Here is a 21,216-nt window from a genome sequence, read left to right as displayed (position 1 = left end):
TCAGAAGTGTGCAAATCTCATACTCTCAATTCATTTATCATCATAAAAATGTCAAAGTTCTGTTGTTCTTGGGGTTTTTTGGGTGGTTTTGGTGTGGGGTTTTTTTATTTGCTTGTTTTTAAGAATAGCTAGTATTGCGGTCAGTTCTAGCTATTCTTCTTTTTTAGGTGCTTAGGGAAAAATGAGAGATGAATTTGATAATAAATCTGTGTTACTCTGCTTCTGCATGAATTTGGTTTTCTATTTCTCCCAAACTAGGGGTGAAATAATTAAATATCTCCAGTGATTTTCCTGAAGTTTTAGGTAGCCAGGGTACTGGAAGCGATTTCTAGTTTGTTTTTTGTTGGGTTTTTGTTTTGGTTTTTTTTCCCCTCTTCTGGTGATTTACTGATTTTTCAGTTTAACATTTTTGCATAAAAAATAATGTTTAATCAATTTCTAAGTCTATAGATCATAGGCTTTTGAAAGGAGATGTAAAAAGGAAAGATTTAAAAAGTTTTCTTAAAAAACCACTTAGAGCTTAGTTTCAGCAAAATACCCATTTACATACTTAGCTTTTCTCATTTGAGTAAACTCCATTATGTTCAGCAGTGATCTTGTGCATGTGCTAGCACAGTGTGCTGCCCTTGTATGAGTAGTTAGTTGTCTTTAGTATGTTCTGGAAAAGAATGATGCCATCTATGTTATAGAAGTACAAAAGCTAAGCAGCTCTGATTCTGGTGTTTCCACAGCATTTCCTTTCCTGTCTTTTCTTAAAAGCAGGGAACAAGTATTAAAGTTCTGGTGACCAGAAATTAAGGTGTTAAGATTAATTTGTGAAACATTTAAATACATCTACATGAATGTTGTATGCATGTTTATTTTGCTTGTATTTACAGAATGCTTGAATTCTAGTACTGATCGCGTACTAAACAGTACATTATGACTAAAGGTGGGGAGAAAAACATGCATTCTTGCCAGCAGACCACATCACTCAGGTTTTTTTTCTCCCACAAATACATTTTTACTGAGAACTTGCAAGCAAAGGATTATTTTAAATAACTATTTGTAACATGAAATATGCAAGAAAATTTCATTAGGTAATTTGCATGAAGTGTTTATGACCTTTATAAAAACTTATTTCCAGTTGTGCGAATACATGAGCAGGAAAGGTTCATACTCTGATTATAAAGGTTAGCTCATTGCATCAGGAAATCATCAAAACAAGGCCAGCCCATTTAGTGGACTGTTCATGCGGTATCTATCATAAATGAGTCTCATGATTACTGTGAGAAAATTCAGACATTTTTTTCTGTGTATAATTTATATGCTTAGCTTATATGATCATATGGTATGGCATAAATCCATTTGACATGTTTGGATTGGCTGCATTAATAATGACAAGTAGAAATTTTAGTTATGAAGACTATTCAAATAAATGCCAATAAAATGTTTCAATTCACAAAAATGTTTGAAAAGTATTTATAATATTTAATATTTTTGTATCTGTGAAGCTGAGATTTGAGGCCTTTTCTGAACTAGATATAAGTTGGTGTATTTTGACATATTTGATTTTACTGCCTTGTCTATATTATCCGTAAGCATGTCTTGCATTAATTAAATTGGAGCATGGGCTTTTTTCCTTGAGGGACTTTGTCTTGTGTCAGCTAGGCTTTTTCTTCAGTAGATTTGTCAGAATTTGTTGGCCAGCACATTCTACAATGACTTCTATCTAGTCTAGACAAAAGATGAGAAGTAAATTTTACAGATTGCTATAAATAGACAGTGAAAGACTTCCTATGCTGTGAAATGATCTGTTTGATTTTGAAATTACAGCACTCAGAGAGGAACAGCATATGTATTTGACTCCCTCAAATTAGTATCATTCTTGGTTTGGTTTGTATCATTGGCTGAAACTGCGTGTCGTGGTTTAAGCTTTTCAGATTAATAAATGTAAGTGAAACCTTTTCAATTTCAGAATAACGGAAGGAAATAAGTTTAAAAAAGTTGGCTTTATTTTGTTTTGAACATCTTGCATGGTTTGAAGCTGCTTAATAGCTTAGTAGTAAGCTTCAGAAAGCAAGTAGGTCATTTAGTTGCTGCAATAAGGCTGTATTTCTCATCCTGCATCTTATTGTGTAAGAATTGTGTATACTTGTGTGTATATTTTGTATTTTTGTGTGTATTTCATATTTTTTCCTTATCTATAGTATGCAAACATTTGTGTGAATCTCCAGCAGAGCTGGGAAAATGCAAAGCTTGGAGATGCATAACTAAAAAAATTGCTTCTTTTTTTCATCTAAGGAAAATGTCTTGTAGCTTCTTCAGACTAGATATAAGGGAGAAATTACTTACAGTGAGGGTGGTGAGACTGGAACATGTTTCCCAGAGAGGTGGTAGATGCCCCATCCCTAGGAACATTCAAGGTCAGGCTGGATGGGACTCTGAGCAACCTGATCTAGTTGGAGGTGTCCCTGATTATTGGAGGAGGGTTGGACTAGATGGCCTTTAAAGGTCCCTTACAACTCAAACTATTCTGTCATTCTTCATCCAATTTTCACAGCTGTTTTAATAACTGCTGTTGTTTATGTGCATAATACAACTGGACAGATGCTAGGCTGTTGTGTTTGAATCTTAATCCACTAGAGCTCATGTTTTTAACTTCTTTCAAGTCTAAGCACGTCCCAGATACTGCTTTTGGTCTCAAATAAATATATTCAGAGTATAGCTTCTGTCTACACAACTCTGTCAGAACTAGGAATGTTACTCGCTGTTGCTCACAAGACAGGATTTTCTTTTTTATTCCCCAGCATTCTCACACTCAGTTTTTCAGTATTAGTCACTTGTGCCTATGTCAGCTTCCTTCTTGTTTAGTCATCTATGCCATATTCCTGCCATCCTTCCTTTGTTAGCTCTTGCCTCCTCTTTATCTGACATGCACTCTTGCTGTCATCTTCCCTACTCCCTTTCTTTCTCACATATTTCTGACACTGTTTTTATTGCTTTCCTTCCTTGCTTTTAGTTGTTGCTTAAGGAGTTAGTCTTCTTCCAGGACCATTATTTCTTCATTCTCTGAAAGGAAGGTGACTGCAGCTTTGTTTTGCTCCTGGAGGCTAAACTTTTGCACATAAGGTTTAAAACCAGGATGCTGGTGACATCCATCACCTTGATCTCTTGGCATGTAATGGGACCAGTAGCTCTTTAAAGAGGCAGAATACTTCTGCTGGTGAAGTTAGGAACTGGAAGAAGTCATAAATTGAATATTTTTTTAATGGACATTGAGACTTACTAATACACTCTTTCCTGAAAATTGTTGAGACCGTCCAAAACTCTCACTGAAATTGTCATCTCCAGACTTTGACCCTAGCCACACACTCAGCCCACCAAACAATAATTGGGGCATGCCACTTGCATTCAACATGTTACACTTGTGAACACCAAGTTTTGTAGTATGTAAACTGATGAAGAGTGGAGGCTGTTGTAGGCAGAATTCCTGTTGTGGATGCTGGCATTCAAAATAGGGGAAAACCAGGTATGATAACGCTTTCCTGTAGAGTCCTATCTGGCATTGTGTGGGTTTTCCTCCGCTGTGACTCACCGTTCTTCTACAAACAGCTGTTCTTACAAACTGAAGGTTGTGCAGATGTTTTGTAGAAATTTTATAATTTCTATGTGACATGGCTTCATAGTAAAGTCAGTGGCAGCCTTACTGTAAATCACAGGTTTAAGCATGTAATTCTTTCTGAATTTTTTTGGCTCTTCCTGCTACAGAAAAAGATGTGATAACTGATTTTGACTAGTTAACATATTGTAGGATGGGTTCACAAAGGGCATTTTTATAATCTAAAAACTGTATGCAACTGTTACATTATTCTTGTTGTGGCATTGACTACTCTTAAAGTTTTGAACTTATGAAACCATTTAAATTGTTTCTTTTCAAGAAGATAATTTTATGCCTTTACTGAGGAAAGACTCATTGTTTTGTATAATTTTTATAGTTGTGTCCCAAATCTGTCCAAGAACCACTATTTTTGATACCCTGCATTCTCTTCCTGCAAAAGATACTCAATTAAGGTATTTTCAGAATAATTCTTGTCAATGGATATTTGTTCTGAAGTTGCTATTGCAAGAAAAGATGCAATTTTCTTTTAGACTAGGAATCTGTGCTACATCAGATAGCAGCAGAGTATGAAGCTGTATTCTTCCAAAAGATTTTGATAGACCAAATAAACAGGAAGCATCACTGGCAGTCTATAGAAGAAACATTGTGGTGGAAGAGACATAGTAGCAAGCTCATGTATGTGACCAGGCAGTCAGAACAGACAAATCCCACCACCCTGGGTCAGTTGTGTAAGGATGCAGGATCTGTCAGGCCTAAAGGATTTTTCCAGTGGTCCAGAGTGCTGCAAACATTGAGTTTGCCCTGAACAGGTCAAATAAGCAAAGAAGCAGAAAGAAAGAAATGGACACCTTAATGTGTAGTCTTACCTAGATTTTGCTGAGTAAGAAGTACTATTATAAAAATGAGTTAACCAACTTAAAGAAAGCATTGACAAGTCATGGGTTTTTCTGTAGCCACAGGCAGCAGTGCCAGAAATGGAAAGATGAAAAGTAATGACTGTCTCCCTGAGGAATAAATTTATATCAGCAGAGGATAAGTTAACCTGTAGCACTGTGTTCCAAAAATGCTCCTTCTCAGAGGAGAGACGAGGCAGAGGGTGGAGCAAGCAGGGCAGAGCATTTGAAAGCCTACTGTGGTAGTTTCCAAGGGAATATGTAGTACGGGGTAGGACATGTTTCTTCTCATACATGACCAATCTGAATGGAACAAGTTAGATATTCTCCATTGGCACTGGTTTTCTATCTGTCACCCTTTTCTTAGTCATTTGCTTTGTTTGCTTTCAAGCTAAACAGATTGCATGTCCTCAGACAGCATGTACCTTTAAATAAAGTCCTGAAGCCATCTATTTTTAAAACATGATATCTAGCCACTCTCAAACCAAATTCACTGTTTTACTAACTGTGCAGAGAGCAATTTTTTGAATGTGCTTTTCTGTTATTCAGGATAGTATCAAAAGAGCACATGATGTGTTCAGAACCTTGGCATAGACGGTAAAATTCCTGAGATTGAGCAGCTAAAATGAGAAATTCAATGTTTAATACCTAGGGAAATCCTTATCGTTGGTACTAAAGAGTTGAAGTCTGGTCTTTTGAATCCAAAAACCTGATTTATTGCTGTTGAGATTGGGCCTTAGGAAACAAATGCAGTACTGTGATGTGGTGTGGAAGTCTGTACTTGTGCTGTTTCAGGAGTAAGTCCAAACCACAGACCTGAAAAAGACAATGCTACTACAGTCAAATCTGGCTGAAGTAGTTCTCAGCATAATACAGAATAAGTGATATGTTTGGCACAACAGAGTAAGTGTCAGTAGTGCGCCTGGACTCCATTCTAACTGAAAGTAGGAGCCATGTCTTATGTGATTTACCCTTCGTTAGTCATTGTAAGCAGATTCCTTTAAATAATACAGTATCTTCTTTCTTCATGACATTTCCTTTTCTTCTTTAGTTTATTCCTTCTCCTAAAAAATATTGAGAACTTCCAAGGAAAACTAGCTTCCAAAATTAAACAGTCTCTCAAAATGAAAAGAAAAATCAAAATACAACCCAAACCCCAGCTTAAGCAACAACATGAAAAATTATTCTTTTTTTTTAACTCTTACAAGAGGATACAGTATGGATACCACTTAGTATCATCACAAAGCATTAAGCTCTTAGAAAATTGCTACATATCGTCCCACTGATGCCTGTTAATGTGGAAGAAAATGTATATGATTTTGGACATCCAGGATAGATCTGCAGTTTGAATGTATAAGTAGAACTGAACAAATAATTTAACACTCAGTACCTTCGTACTATTATTAGAAAGTAGAAAAAGGGGAAGAAGGCATTAAAACATTTTCCCAGCAGAACCTGATTTCAGTTGATTTTTCCAATTAGTCTAAAATTACTTTGAATTCTGATTTTTGTTCCTGCCATAGGTCTCTGAAAGTTATGTACCTGCATGCGTACAAGTTAAATAATAGACTGAATTATGCAGAATCAAAGAATCATGTTTGTAGCTCTCTGTGTCTCCCTACTTTTTGGTTTTGATCCATACAAGTTAATGTAAGCTTGCTTTTCTGTGTTTCTGTTATATTTAAACCCATACCAAGCTTTCCTTGAGTCTTTTTTTCTCATTGAAAGTTCTTCAGTAAGCATAAATCTCTACTCAGCTTTTTCTGTGGAACACATGAGGCCTCCATTGCAAGGGAATGTTTCTCTAGTGCTCAGTTGCTTTGACCTTTTTTTCTGTGAAGTGTATAATGTAGGGGACACTGAGCCACAATTTCAGTTTTATCTGCAGAACTACATTCACATCTAGCTCAAAAGACAATCATTATATACTTGTGTGTATTCTACTGCTGACTAGATTTCAGATTATAGTATACTGATGTCCACATCAAATGACCTCCCTTAATTTCATTTTCTTAATACAGACAATTTTTGCATGTTTCTGAGTCTTGAAGTTACGGAGTGAGGAGATTTTCCAAGAAAAGCCATAGAAACCTCAAATTTAAAAGCAAGCTCAAAAAGTTCTTAATGTGTATTCAGAAGATGTAAAAAGTGTAGCAGGAATGAAGAAGAAACAGATAATGGACTCCGCTTTGGACATGAGCGTTTTTCTAATAGCTTGGTCTTTGGCTTGAGTTAAAAACTACATCAGGATGTGAGGTACAGCTTAGGTATTTTTCACTTTGAAATCTGTGAGAAAAATCTATAGAGAAAGTCTGGTTTAGAGCATATCTTTTCTACCACGCAGATGAAACAGTCATTCCAGAGGTGTCTGCAGCCCTGTTACAAATTCAAGGGAATCAAAGGAGATTTGAGACTGGAAGATACCAGGAAACTGAGAACCTGTGTAGAGGATTCATTGGCAAGAAGCAGCTCAGTTGGGCACCCAACCAATATGTATAAGCTAGGAACCTAGTTTCCTTCATAAATTCAATGGGGAGAGTAAGAGGCTTTCTCAGGGAGTCCCTGAGGCTGATGCTTGTTCACAATGGTCTTTTTAGGGACCCTTCCAGCCATTGCTAATTGTGTAAAAAAGACCCAGTGGGACTAACTTCCAAGCTTTTCTGCCAGATTTTTCTTGATTCCTTGAAGTCCTAGGTACTACAGAAATGGCACAATAGTCAGCACAATTTCTAAGATGGCCTAGCATAAGTAATTGTCCAGAAGCTGTTCTTTGCAAGGCAGGTATCAGAAAGAGTTAAGAGTTACTGCTTAAAGACAGTGCCATGGAGGTGAAATATGTTTAGGGTGATGAACAGGATGGAATATGAGGATTCCTTTGGGTGAATGTTATCAAGTGCTATCCGTTTGCCACAGAATACTATTTAAGTGGGGTTAAAAAAAAGCTGTGGAAAATACAGTGAAGATGAGGTGATGTTAGCCTTGTTTTGTACACTAGTGGAATATTTTGTAAGTCTTGCAAGATGAAAATTTATTCCATTCTTCCCTTCTAAGTTTTAAATGGATTAAGCCAGCCACTGAGTAGCTGTTAGATTGTATTTAATGTACCTTCAGATGTGACAGATTTCAGATACGGTAAATTCCAGAGAGAGTCAGTTGCTTACAAACTGAGATTAAGTGAGATATTTAAGAACGTTAAATTGCATTTAGGTAAGTGCAACGTAATTGCTGCTATATTGAGTCCAGCATTCATTTCTATATCAGCCTAGCATAGTCTAAATGATCAACTCTTTAACTAAGAGGTTTTTAACATCTTTGCATACATTTTGCTTTTGTAAAGTGTACATAAAAGAAACTTGTGACAACTCTTCACAGCTTCAGATGAAGAAAAAAGGAACTGTGCATTGCGTGTATGTACATATATTTAATTCTAAAACTCTCAGAATTAATATTTTTTCAAATGCATTCAATTATCCAAAACACTGAAATGATGTATGTGAAAGTATCTCATTCAAACTTTGAAGGATATAAAAATGAAAAAAATAAAGGAATAAAAATCAGTGTCTTCTCGTTTTAGCAGTCAAATTCAGCAAAAGGTACTCTGTATTTAAAATGATGTAATGTTACAACTTGAGTGCAGAGGCTACCAGACAAGACTAGACAAAGTAAATTTTAAAAATACCATTCTAATTAAACTAGTCCCTTGCTGCGGATCACTGATCGTGTTTTGGCCTTCCTCTTGACTTTTTAACACCAAGAGATATTTCTAATCGCTGCAGCTAAGAACTTTAAGCCCAGCTCTGCTTGTGATCAGCTAACACCTGTTGCGGTGAAAAGCTATTTTAGTTGTACAGTCCCATGATTAGTTTTATGACCAAAATAAACCCTTGACATACAGTTGAGTAAATAGCTTTAGACTTTGGAAAAAATATGATGAGTGTGTGATCTAAATCTACTGAAATATATATGGAGTATTAAAGCAGTACTGGAAAATGGCACTGTGCATATGCTGATGTCTCGGCCAGTTCAGGAAAGTAAATCTTCTCTGTCACTTTAAAACTTCCAGGATTTCTGCCTGCCTCTCTAGTTTACCTAGCTGACAGTCAGAACAATTCATTTAAAAAGAATGTAGCATTTAAATCATGATAACTTGGAACTACCTTGGAAAAATAATCACAAGGGGTTGTATGATTGACTTCGGAATGTGCTATCTTGATGTAACAACTAATGAAAATCAATGAAAGGCCTGATAAAAGAAATTACGGAACTTCTGCTAATGCACGTCATACAGGATCAAGCATAACATAGTTTTTTGTTTTCTTGTTACAGTGCAAAGGTCTTGGCTTAATACTCTAAAGGTGCCATGTAGAATTTATGTTAGATACTGTTAGGCAGGAAAATATGTAAGACCCAACCAAGTAATAACACATTTTCCCCAAGCAACACCGAGAAAGAAGCAATAACACAGGACTTGGAATAATGCCTGAAATATAATTCATTTTAAGTATATAATACAAGTTGTGGTGTTTACAAAGAAAATGTGAATTACCATTGTCTTAATAGTTTTGCCCTAAGACTGTTTGATCAGATAATAGTCTGTAATTCCAAAGGCTCTGCATATTGTTGGGTTAAAAAAAAAGTTATAGTTGTCAAAGCCATGTGGAAAAAAATGTGGTCAGTTGCCAGCTAAAATTACTGTCTTCTTATAGGGAAAAAAAACCCAGAAATTTTTAAAATTACTGCTTTTGTGTTCATGTATATATACTTCTAAATTGCAGGATAAGTTGGCAATATTTTGATTTCCCAGTTCAGATCACCCTTAGAGTGACTTTAAGTGTAGGATAGATTTTGGTGTTTAGTGAAAGTGTGAAATTAAACAGATGGGTCAAGCCATATACAGCACAGGTTTTGATAGTTGTTAAAACCTATCAAAAGGGCCTTTGATGTTGGTTTGATGTCTGAGTAATTCTTTCAATCTTGATGTACAAGAGAGAGATGTACATGGAGTAGAATAAACACTAACTCATATATTCCCTCTGCTTAGATCTTAAAGATCTGCTAACCACTAAATATATCCAGTGTCATAAAATGTATGGGAGCCTTGCATTCTCAAGTATGAAAATACTATATTCCCTGTTTGCGTCCCTTATCTTGTTAGTGTTGCTCTCTAGAGGAAATAATTATGCTATTTATCAAGTTGTAACAAGAAGCATCTAAAGTGAAATCCTAATGTAATTTTTTCCTTGTTGGGCCTTAGAAAATATGAAGCTGTCATAGCTAGTAAAATGTGACTGGAGAATATAGAGCCTTACATCTTCTAATTACTTGTGCTTAAAGCATTCCTACCTAATGTTTCTAGAGATTAACAGTTTATTTATCTGAAGATTTGCTTTCTTGAACAGATGCTCAAAATTTGTTTTTTCAGATTAGTAGGTCTTAGTCATCTATTGACAAACTATTGAAACATGCAATCAAATATAAAATATTTCTTATTGATAATATTTAGGAAGGTGAGGAATTTATAGGTGCTCAGATTATTACCCCAGTTAATGGTGTAAATTGCAAAATTATTACTTGGAAATGTTGTCTGCAGTACCACTGGTTATAGATGACAGAAGCTGTGACGAGAAGATGGTTTAAAATAGTTTGTTTCAGCATCTTAGAATCATAGAATCATAAAATAGTTAGGGTTGGAAAGGACCTTAAGATCATCTAGTTCCAACCCCCCGGCAATGGGCCTCACACTAAACCATGTCACCCAAGGCTCTGTCCAACCTGGCCTTGAACACCGCCAGGAATGGAGCATTCACAACTTCCCTGGGGAACCCATTCCAGTGCCTCACCACCCTCTCAGTAAAGAACTTCTTATATCCAATCTAAACTTCCCCTGTTTAAGTTTGAACCTGTTACCCCTTGTCCTATCACTACAGACCCTAATGAATAGTCCCTCCCCAGCATCCTTGTAGGCCCCCTTCAGATACTGGAAGGCTGCTATGAGGTCTCCACACAGCCTTCTCTTCTCCAGGCTGAACAGCTCCAACTTTCACAGCCTATCTTCATACGGGAGGTGCTCCAGTCCCCTGATCATCCTTGTGGCCCTCCTCTGGACTTGTTCCAACAGTTCCATGTCCTTTTTATGTTGTGAGGACACCAGAACTGCACACAATACTCCAAGTGAGGTCTCACGAGAGCAGAGTAGAGGGGCAGGATCACCTCCTTCGACCTGCTGGTCACGGTCCTTTTGATGCATCCCAGGATACGGTTGGCTTTCTGGGCTGCAAGCACACACTGAAGCCGGCTCATGTTCATTTTCTCATCAACCAGCACCTCCAAGTCCTTCTCCTTAGGGCTGCTCTCAATCTCTTCTCTGCCCAGCCTGTAGCTGTGCCTGGGATTGCTCCGACCTAGGTGTAGGACCTTGCACTTGGCATAGTTAAACTTCATCAGGTTGGCATCAGCCCACCTCACAAATGTGTCGAGGTCTCTCTGGATGGCATCCCTTCCCTCCAGTGTATCAACCGAAGCACACAGCTTGGTGTCATCAGCAAACTTGCTGAGGGTGCACTCAATCGCACTGTCCATGTCACCAACAGAGATTTTATTGTTATATATGTTTGTTTCCAAGTTAATCACTGTTGTTTGTTCAGAACTATCATGTAGTCATGTTTTATACAAATCAAGGATTGTACTGCAGAATCCATTAGTATAACTTCTCATATACAAGCTGTGAATTCAATAGGCTTGAATTAGGTGTATTGTGTTTTGTTGGCAGCTTCTCCAATTCACTGAGGCTGAATCCCTTATTAATGCCACCTGAGAGTTCACCTGGGTTTGGTAGGACTCATGTCTGGGTTTGACCTATGTGTCTTAACAGTGTGCACCTATCTCAAAATTTAGGTATTATTTGCCATTTTCTTCATACATAGTAATGGGGATATTATAAAGGTATTGTACAGTAATGGACTACTTCGTTATTAAGACTTTGAGGATCATGTTGTTTCATTCCAATGTCATGTAAGGATAATATATTGAATGAAATACTCTGTTTTGTGTAATATTTTGGTAATCTCCTTTTTACACTGTGATATGATGGGAGAGGATGATACAAAGCATTGTTGTTTTTAGGAAAAAATGTGGGGCAGAATTGGAGAAATCTGTCTCCCATGTGAATCTGTTTCCCATGTGAAAACATTCCATTCAGCACAGAAAATGTTGCATAACCTTTCTTTCCTTTCTTCTCACCCCATCTAGTTTTCCTGGTTATTTTATTGTTCTTCCCCTAAAGTAAGAGCAAAGATGACTTGTGAAGATTCTCAGTAGTGGTTTTGTTTTGGAATTATTGTTTTAATTTTCTTAGCTCCCTTTGGTACAGTACAGTAAACTTCCAGATATGTTGACACACTTGCATAACCTTGATTTAGTTTTTCTTTTTTTCCAGATGTTTTATTATAACCTATATTCTTATTAATAAAGTCTACATTTAGCTTCATTTAGGTGAAAACATAAATTTAGCTTTGGGACTTACAAGAAAATATTGGTTTTCTGGAATATGTGGAGATTTGGGGTAGAAGAGTGAAGCTTGCTTAATAGTTAGGAATACGTGTTCTGAACTTATTTTTTTATGGCCGTTGAGTGCAAACATTTGCACCCTTTACATGTGTGTTATTTTGTATCTGTGGTGCTTTAAACATTACAATTGGGCAATGAGAATGTGAGCGTTTGAATTCTGGCACAGGACTGAGCTCAGTATAAAATTGCAAGTGTTTCTTAAGTGAAAAATAGGACTGCTTCTTATTGTTCTATGCAGTTGCAGCACTTTTTTTTCTGTAACTGTACAGCAGGTATACCTCACATTTTGCTTTATGAATACCTTTTAAAAGCGGGATTGTTATTCCATATGAGACTCACTGCTTCTGCAGAGGAATGAAGCATAATTCTCTCCCTTCTTCCACCTGGTTTCACTTCTCCTCCCTCCCTATATGACTTAATACACACCTCATACAGCATGTTTGCTTAAATCACTGTCAACACAGTGGTAGAGGAGGTATACATGGAAGTAAAGGACAGGCTGTCCTGAGCTGCCAGTTCTCTTACACAGCTGGATGGTGTGGACACAGAGGCTTTGTGCTGTGCCCAGGTCCTGCCAGTTGCTAAGGAGATCCGGAGTGATGGGGCAACTAATCTGCTGCTGGAAAAGGGCTATAGTTGAACCAGAAAGTCTATTTAGGAGAATTATTATTCAAGACCTTTAGTTTTCATTATTCTTTTAAGAGATGATGTGGTGATTTGAAAAATAAATACTAGTGTCTACCACCATGTGGCAGAGAAAATAGGTACCTTTAATTAAAAAATAAAATAATATGACAGAATACCAATAGTGTAGAAAATGGGGGTAAGGATAACCTTTCTTACAAAAGGGAGCTTTTAAAGTAAAGTAAACACTGTCAAAGTGTTTGCCCTAACACTCCCTTAAGGATTTTTAGCAGCTGCCTGGGGTAGCCATCAAAGGATAAATTCAGGAACCAGAGTCCTCTTGTAAAGAGTGACTCACTTGTGTCCCGCAGTTTGTCTTCATACCAAACAAAAGTAAGTAGTAGACTGAGCTTCCCATGATGAGACAGGAGAGAGATGAGCTCTTAGAACTAGGATTTGGATCAATTAATAGATTTACTGATCATAATTAATTTGTAAAAGGGCGCTTGAAAGCATGGAGAATGTTGCAATGGCATTCCACTGATACTTCCGGGTCCTCAAAGCATACAGGACACTATAGAAGCCTTTGTGTACTTCTTAATATAATACTGGGTCGAAGCCATGAAAGAATCAGTGCAGAGATTGTTGGTTACAAGAGGGAGGATCAACTGATGTTGATGTTGGGTGTACATACGTTCGTACTGCTTTCATTCATTCTTTCATTTGCTGTCGCTTGTCTTCCCATTGTAGTTTTCCTTGGAGAAAGTTTGGTTTTGCTTCTTTCTCTCTGCCTCCTTTCCTGTGAAAACACTAGGGGGAAAAGTAGTAGATTACAGTATGACAGAAATGTCAGGAATTTTACACAAACCACCAGCAAAGTATACTTTCTTAATGCTTGGGGAGATCTTTGAAAGAATAAAGCAAAAGCGGCTTTTTTTTCCAGTCTTCAAGGCAAATTTATTTTATCAGAGAAGCTGGATTGTGTTTGTAGTGTCTATAAAACTAGCAAGGATGTTTTCCTGCTGTCTCCCTTTTCAAAGTGAGTATCTTAACAGAAAAATGGTATACTGTGTCTGAAACAATACTGGAAAGAATCCAGGGGGGGTGTGTACATTATTAAGGGATATCAAAGTTGTATTTGCTACATATATCCTGTTGGCCTTTCCTAAAAATCAGTGGTTGGAGACCGGCGCCACGTTCTTGGCATCAGGGCAGGGTGTTCCAAGTGATAATTTGCTGTGTCTTTAGAAAAGCTTTTTACCTAGATTATTCCGTATCCTTGGCCCATGTACTGCCCGTCAAAAATTCTTCCTGTTATTCTCAAGTCATGGCATATTCTAAATTAATATTCTTCAGTTTCTTAGCAGTTTCAGCCTATTTAATAGGGAGATGGTGTAAATGCAGGCATCAGGTCACCTTGTGTGTGAGGAGAAACTGAGAAAGCACTGGTTTTGTTCAGCCTTAAGTAGGATTTCTGCTGCTATCTACAGCTGTCCAGTGTACAGGTGTCAAGAAGGCTGAGCCAGATTGCTCAGTATCAAATTCTTTATTTGCCTTTCATTATGAGTAGCCATATCAATTTGTGCATATTGGTGTATGAACATTATGGGTACATGTACACACAGTGCTGCAGCACTACAACCACATATTTGGCTTTCAGAATAGGAAACAGCATTCATGTTTGAGAACACTGTTATGAACTTTACTGTCTTCAGTGTCTTTTAAATTAAAAAATGTTACTTTTCTCTGCAGTGCTTGCTCTCTCAGCCAAAGTTCTGGGCCATTCAGACGTCAGCCTTATTCCTTCGGACCAAGCTTGAAAAAGGAAGTACTCGCAGAATGGAACGGGCAATGAAGCAGACTCAGGTAAGACTTCTGAGCTGCCTTCTTAAAAAAAGAGATTCTTTATATAGCAAATAGAAATAGGCAGGAGTTAAGAGCTTCTGCATTTCCTCCGTGCTAACTGTACAGTGAGATAATTTTCTTACTATGTTTCCAAATTAAATGCATAAACCACAAATCCTTTTATGTCTGCTAGTTTCAAGATAAACTCATAAACATACAGTAATACATACAAGTAATACTTGGTCACCTTCTTTCAAAAATAACAAGTTTTAGAATATTGAAATTAAAGTTTGTTTTCTTACCTCTAGTTTGTGACTTCTGATAGCAGTTTTTATGTAGAAGTTCATGAATGTAACGCTGCTACTTCTGTCATATTTTTAAATAGTTTTCATGCAAGTAAATTATCTGTAGAAAACACTCAAATTTGTAGTCATTGGTATTGTGAGAACAAGAAAACACATTTGTGAATAAAGCAGTACTTCTGATTTACCATTTTGATGTGATACTTAGTGATTAGTATTTTATTGCAAGTTTGAGGCAGTGATTAAATAATCTTGCTCCAAAAAAAGAGAAGATCAGTTTCCAAGTATGAAAAAATAAAAATTGGGATTTATTTAAGAAATAGATTTTTCAAAGGAAAGTTCTGTAGGTTTTTTATTTTTAATTCCCTTCATGTTACAGACTTTTGTCAGCTGATTGTCATCGTTACGCTGTTAAGTCTTTTTGTCACACATAAACAGCAGGCATTTCTATATGTCTGTCAGGCGACAGTTCTGATGACTATAAGAGCCAGAAATGTATAAAATTAAGATTATGGTGCTGTAAATTAAATTCCAAAAAGCTGATGTTTCATTTAAAAGCACTGTTGATTCATGGATCTTGGAAGAAGTGCAGCTGGGATGTGCTGCTGCATTTTTGTTTTTCTGAGGAGGTATCAGAGTTGCTATAGTGGAATTTCTTGGGGTCATTGGGAGAGTGTCAAAAGATCCAGGATTCCCAGTCTGGGAGATGAAGTATCTGTTGGCATTTGGGAAGCAATCTCAGAATCCTTGATGCCCTAAGCTGTAAAACAGTTGGAGTATCTCAAACATTTTTGTCAACTTGATTAAACGTGACTACTGGAAATTGTTGTACTCTACAGTTTGACCATCTCATGACAGAAATTGTTGCAAGTACATTTGTGTGACTTCATTGTGTTCCACAACTGCAGTAATGTAAAGGATTTGATTAATATGCTCTGTGACATTTCAGAAAGTGACCTCACAGTAGACACAGAATCTGTGGTTTTGAAGATTATCTTTAATCCTAAAATGTTTGTTTTCTTTAAGTTTTCTAGACATGTGAACGTAATAACATATATGAGTTGATTTGATACAGTATCAAGCTCAGTTTCCAGAAACAGTTATAAGTTGCTTGAGGATTGATATGTACTAAATGAATCAAACAACTTGAATAACTTTCCATTTAAAGTTTTCATTCCTGAGTTCCATCGGATCAGAATTTTTAAATATGCTGGTTTCTTACAGTTCTTAGAAGGAATCAGAAAACATACAGTGAATGATGTTATTTTTCATTCATAACACCAAGGTTTTTGCTATGTTGTCTTCATGAAGATGCCAAAGAGCTAGCAAGTTCTGCAGCTATTTATCACTAGAAAATGGATTTCAAAACTGTACCATTTTCATACAAATTGGGTTTGTGGGGGAGTTGGTTTGGTTTGGTTGTTTTATAGTTTCATGTTTACTAGTTGCTGATACTTGCTGCAGAAAGTTTAGATATTGAAGATTAAGGGAGGAGGTATGTGTAAATATGATTAGATTCCACCATTGTTTATACTATCAAATTTTTAAAGTAATTGTAAAAATTCTTGTAAGACAGCTCAAATAAGCAGTGATAAATTAAATTCTCTAAGTTACTTACTTCAGGGTTGTCTGAAGAGTGCAAGAGCCCTCATGGGCTCTGACTTAGTGATGCTGGACTGTCCTGTCCTCTTCTACTGTAACTCTCCCTCCTTTCCCCATTTCCACCCTTGCGTGCTTCTACACTGGATCTGCAGCTGCTAAGCATCTAAAAGTATGAGTATCACTGGGCAGGCATATGCTGATTTCCAGCCTGAAATCAGGCCAGGCTATGTTGTTTGTTGACAGAGTGGTTTTTGGATGCATGTTTTTGTTAAACTTATTTTAATTGCTTGAAAATAATTGCACCTATTTTTGAAACAAGGGTATATTGGTTGAATTAGCTGCCATGCTCCACATATTAAGTATATCTTTACATTAAACAGTTATTATAAAATTATTTTGTGTTTTGTTTTTTGTTTTTTGGGTTTTTTTTTTTTCTGACTGGAAGGCTTCAAAGAGAAGTGATAATTTTCAAAACCTTTTTCTGGTTACTTTAAAAATAGGAACTCTAGATCATGCAGTCTTTGGAACAGGTTTTAAAATGGTGATTCTAGGTACTCTGGAACATTGTAGTTAACTCGAAGTGAGTAGGAGAGATTTTTATTCTTAACTTTTTCTGGATGCTACTGGTTGTCTGTCCAGTTTTTGCCTAAATAAGGTTTGGATCCACAAAAATATGTTGAAAGATTTCTAAATCCAGTACCTTTTTCAACCAGTTTTCTAAGAAAAGGACAGCTAAAACTTTGCATTCCACTAGAATATTTAATCATGACCAGTATAACATATATTGAAGTCTGGATCAAGGTACTGCCAACCAAAATGTATCGCTGGATACAGTATGATTTTTGAAGGTTTGGTGTTTAGGTTTTTTCCGTATGTGTGTAGGTGAAGGAGGATGAGAAGTGTTAGGGTGGAAAGAAAGGAAAGAGGAGGAGGGAGAAAACAAAGAAAATTGGACAATTTTTGGTAAATAGCTCTCCACATAATTAGAAACCTGCCACTTCTACATCAGTTTTGGGATCGTCACCTACCTTCTATTGTTAAGAAAGTAAGTCAGAAACTATTAATAGTGGAAAATGGGTTGGAATAAGTTGTTAATCCACACATTACTGCTGAAAGTACAGACAGAGCTCAAGTAATAGGATGGGGAGAAAAAATATATTTTAAGTGGTGTAGGAGCTATGTAAAAAAGAGAAAATGGAGGGATGATTTAAAAAAACCTGATCAAAACCAAACAAACTATTTTAGTTTCTTGATATATGAAATATAATAAATTTTGAAAAAAGTGTACTCTTCAGTGGACTTTTAACTAATTTTAGGAATGAAGAAAAGGCATAAAAATTACATGCTTTGTACTAAGGATGGTGGTGTTTAAGTGAGAGCATCGTTTGCTGCTGGATTACGCCAGCAGCAAGAGAGGTGAAGCTGCCATGTGCCTGGTGCACCAGTAGCCTGCTCAGGCTTATCCTACAGTGACTTGTTACAGTTACTTCCTGGAGCTTGCTCAGAGTGTTCACGCTGGCTACCTCTGTGCTTGCAGCTTTTATCAGCTTGTTATGTGCCCCTTTTCTGATTGTATTTTCTGCTGCTTGCTGCACCTGGTGATAGCATGACTGTAACCTAATCGCTTGGCTTTCCTAACATATAGTAGAACGTATGCAGTATTTCATACAGTTCTCTCTTGCTTGCTTTTCTTGGCAGCAAAGGAATTTGCCTGTTGGGGAAGAGAAATGTGTCTTGAGTGTTTTTAATAAGACTTCAGGAGAGCTGGGAGCAGACTAGGAATATTATAGGCTAATCATTATGTCTAAGATTGAAAGGTCACATGAGATCTTGTTTTATATCCTTAGTCATACACAAATGTATGTGTTTGGGAATTCTGTATCAACTGCCCTGTAATTTTCACTTAAATAATACTTCAGAGTGTCATTTTTTCCAGCAACTAATGTTTTTCTGTATGTATCAAAAAGGGAAATAATGTGTTTAAATTGTTCTTAACTATAGAAACATGCTAGCTGACATTCAGTTCTTTCAAATCTAAAAAGGTTTATGTACAGCTGTAGAGAGAAGTGGCTGGTATAGATCTAACAGAACTGGCATCTTGAGCTCTATGAGCCTGAATGCAACATTGCTATTTCGTTATTTTCACATTGATGGTCTTTAAATTGTTATGCAAGAAAGTTACGTCATAGATATCATAGAAGCATATCCTTTCTGTTTTCAAAACTAGATTGTCACCTCTTTGCCAGCTTGCTCCCTCCGCTTTATTTGGCGGTTGTTCTACATTGAACAAATTCAACATTCAAGGGAAGAGTTCAGAAAGATGGAAGCAGTCTTCCTCACACTAAGGTCATCTAGAGAGGTTTGAGATTAACACATTTTTCCCCACTGCTTTTGCTTCTCAAGTCATCGATGTTTCTTGTCAGGCCTCTCAAGACTGGGATTGGAGCAATGTAGAGAGACTTCCAGTATGACCAAGGGAATTATAGCACTTGTCTGTTCAGCTAAACTGTTAGGTCACTGTACTAGGAGTTCTTATTCTTTAACTCGCTGTTGTACTCTAAGAGTACATTAAATAAGATTTTAGTAGTTGCTTTGAGTTGTGTATGGAATGGGAGAGGTGAGGAAGAGAGAGAACATTGCTAAATTAATTGCTAAAAATTTGTTTTACATGAAGTTGAAAGTTTTAACAAAATTACTGGGATCTGTGAGATGCACTGTTGAACTGCGAGAGATTTAATTCACTTTCTTCAGGAGGGTAGTAAGTGCAAGACAGACCTCTTCTATAGACATCCTGCATTGATATCCCAATAGTTCTCAACTATTATGAATTGTATTTATAATTAGAACACATGTTCCAAAAGTGTTTAAAAAGAGGATAAGAGCCAGGTGTCTTATAAAACCTTTCCTTAATGAATTGTATGCGAGATCACAAGATCTCCAGAACCCTAGAAATAAGCCTTATTACTTCAGAGAGCAATCACAAGAGAGTGACCTCCTGGTGACAGTTATTATTTCAGTCTCGAGACACATATTTCCAAATCGTATTTCGTTTTGCTTAAGCAGATGATAGATTAGACAGGAGATGTTACATGACAGAAGAGATTCTGGGGATACATGGCACACTTCAAAATAATTACCATGGTGGTGCTTGGCTCCCTCTGTTTTTCTTCCACTGTGCAATTATTGCAATAAAACCCAAATTAAACCAGAGATCCAGCCTGCCAAGAGTCTTTCAGGAATAAGTGGTTTTGTGCCACTAGCAAAATAAGAAAAAATTGAACAGTATAATTTTCCAGGTGATGATTTCTGCCTTGAAATTTTCTACTGCACTGTTGTATTTGCCAGTTTGGATCAGCACTATTAGCTGGTGTGGGGAAAAGAATGAAACCATTTTTATGTGCTAAAGTTTCTTCATATTTTCTCTGCTAGTATTATAAAGTACAAACCTTTTTGCTTATTTGAGAATTATGTTCAATAACTGAGCTGTTCCATTCCTAGGGTCAATGCACTTCCTAAAGCAGCCAAAACCACTAAGCCTTCCATTTTTTCCAAATGTTTTCCGTTGAACATTAGCTCTGAAGGCATTCACCTTTCTCCCTTTAAAGTCGTTTCACTCAGTGTCCTGACAATTTGAGTGATGGTATTAAGAGTCATAATGTCAGAGAGGAGACTCCTTAAGCCATATTGAACAGTAATGTTACACTTCTTTTATAGACAAAGTGATGTCAGAGAGTTGCAAAGAAAAATATCAACAGATTGCAAGATACAACATTCACATCTTTCTGCCTAAGCTTTGCCCTGGAAGGCGTAAGCATTATAAGCTGAACTGCAATGAATTAAACAATTAAAATAATTTTCATATGTAATCAGACCAGATGCAAGATATGGATGACACACCATTCCCATCTATTGCTAAATTGAATAAATGAAGCTTTACAGATGTTGCTAACTATGAGTAGATGAATCTGTACAGCTGCATGTCATAACTGCTACTGCAAATCTGGAGATCGGTATCCCAAGGTAAGCTAACAGACCATTTTCTGAAACCAGGACAACACAGAGTAAAGCAAAGCTCAGCTGGATATGTTTGGCATTTGAAACTGTAGAGTAAGAGTGAGAGACTACAATGCTATGCTGCAAACAAATAAGCTATAAGCATGCCAAAAAGGGAGCAAGATGCATGTATGGAAATAGAGATGTTTTTCCCCAAATGCCAAATGATCTAGCCTTTATTTGGACTCATTTTAAATGTAGCGCTGTCATGGTAAATTAATGGATATTATCAGTATTCTTGCTTTTGCAACAGAAAATGAGTGTTCTGATTTTAAATCCGTCCTTCAGAAGTAACCTTGGAAATCTGGCTTCACGTGGAGACTGTAGGGGAAGTTCTACTTACACTTTTTGATGCATCATAAGAATGTATAACATAATTGACAAACGAAACAGCTTTTTCTTTAAAAACAAAAACATTCAAGAGCTACACTTGCTTGATAATAGTCATAACTATTAAATTGCTATGCTGTTATAGTCATAACTAAAAAATTTCATATAAGTAACATTAAGTAAAAATAAATGTAAATGGCTTAAAGATAAAAAAATGTACATGGAATTTTCTGAAGATTGTGTCCTCTCTAAATGGGTTTGTCCTGAGGCTTAAACCATTAACAGGCTTTAACATTGAAACCCGTATCCTAAGCACTGGCACTTAGTAACTTTGGGTGCAATATTTGTCCAGAGTAGTAAGCATAATTTTGAACATCAGTAATACTGTTGTGCTGTTAGA

General features: G+C 36.7%; 1 protein-coding gene across 1 annotated transcript in view; it reads left to right on the top strand.

Annotated features, from left to right (window-relative positions):
- The window catches only part of TTC27 (tetratricopeptide repeat domain 27), a gene marked incomplete at its 3' end in the record, with an annotated part of 120,567 nt that overhangs the window by 51,432 nt on the left and 47,919 nt on the right, over positions 1-21,216 (top strand). The window contains exon 10 of the mRNA XM_080614541.1: positions 14,437-14,550. Within this exon, the coding sequence (XP_080470667.1) occupies positions 14,437-14,550 (114 nt within the window). The remainder of the gene's footprint in view (positions 1-14,436; positions 14,551-21,216) is intronic.

This window comes from Psittacula echo (assembly GCF_963264785.1).
Source record: "Psittacula echo genome assembly, chromosome: 4".
NCBI classification, from domain to species: Eukaryota; Metazoa; Chordata; class Aves; order Psittaciformes; family Psittacidae; genus Psittacula; species Psittacula echo.
Note: the sequence above shows the minus strand (reverse complement) of the source record. Positions and strands in the feature narration are given on the sequence as shown.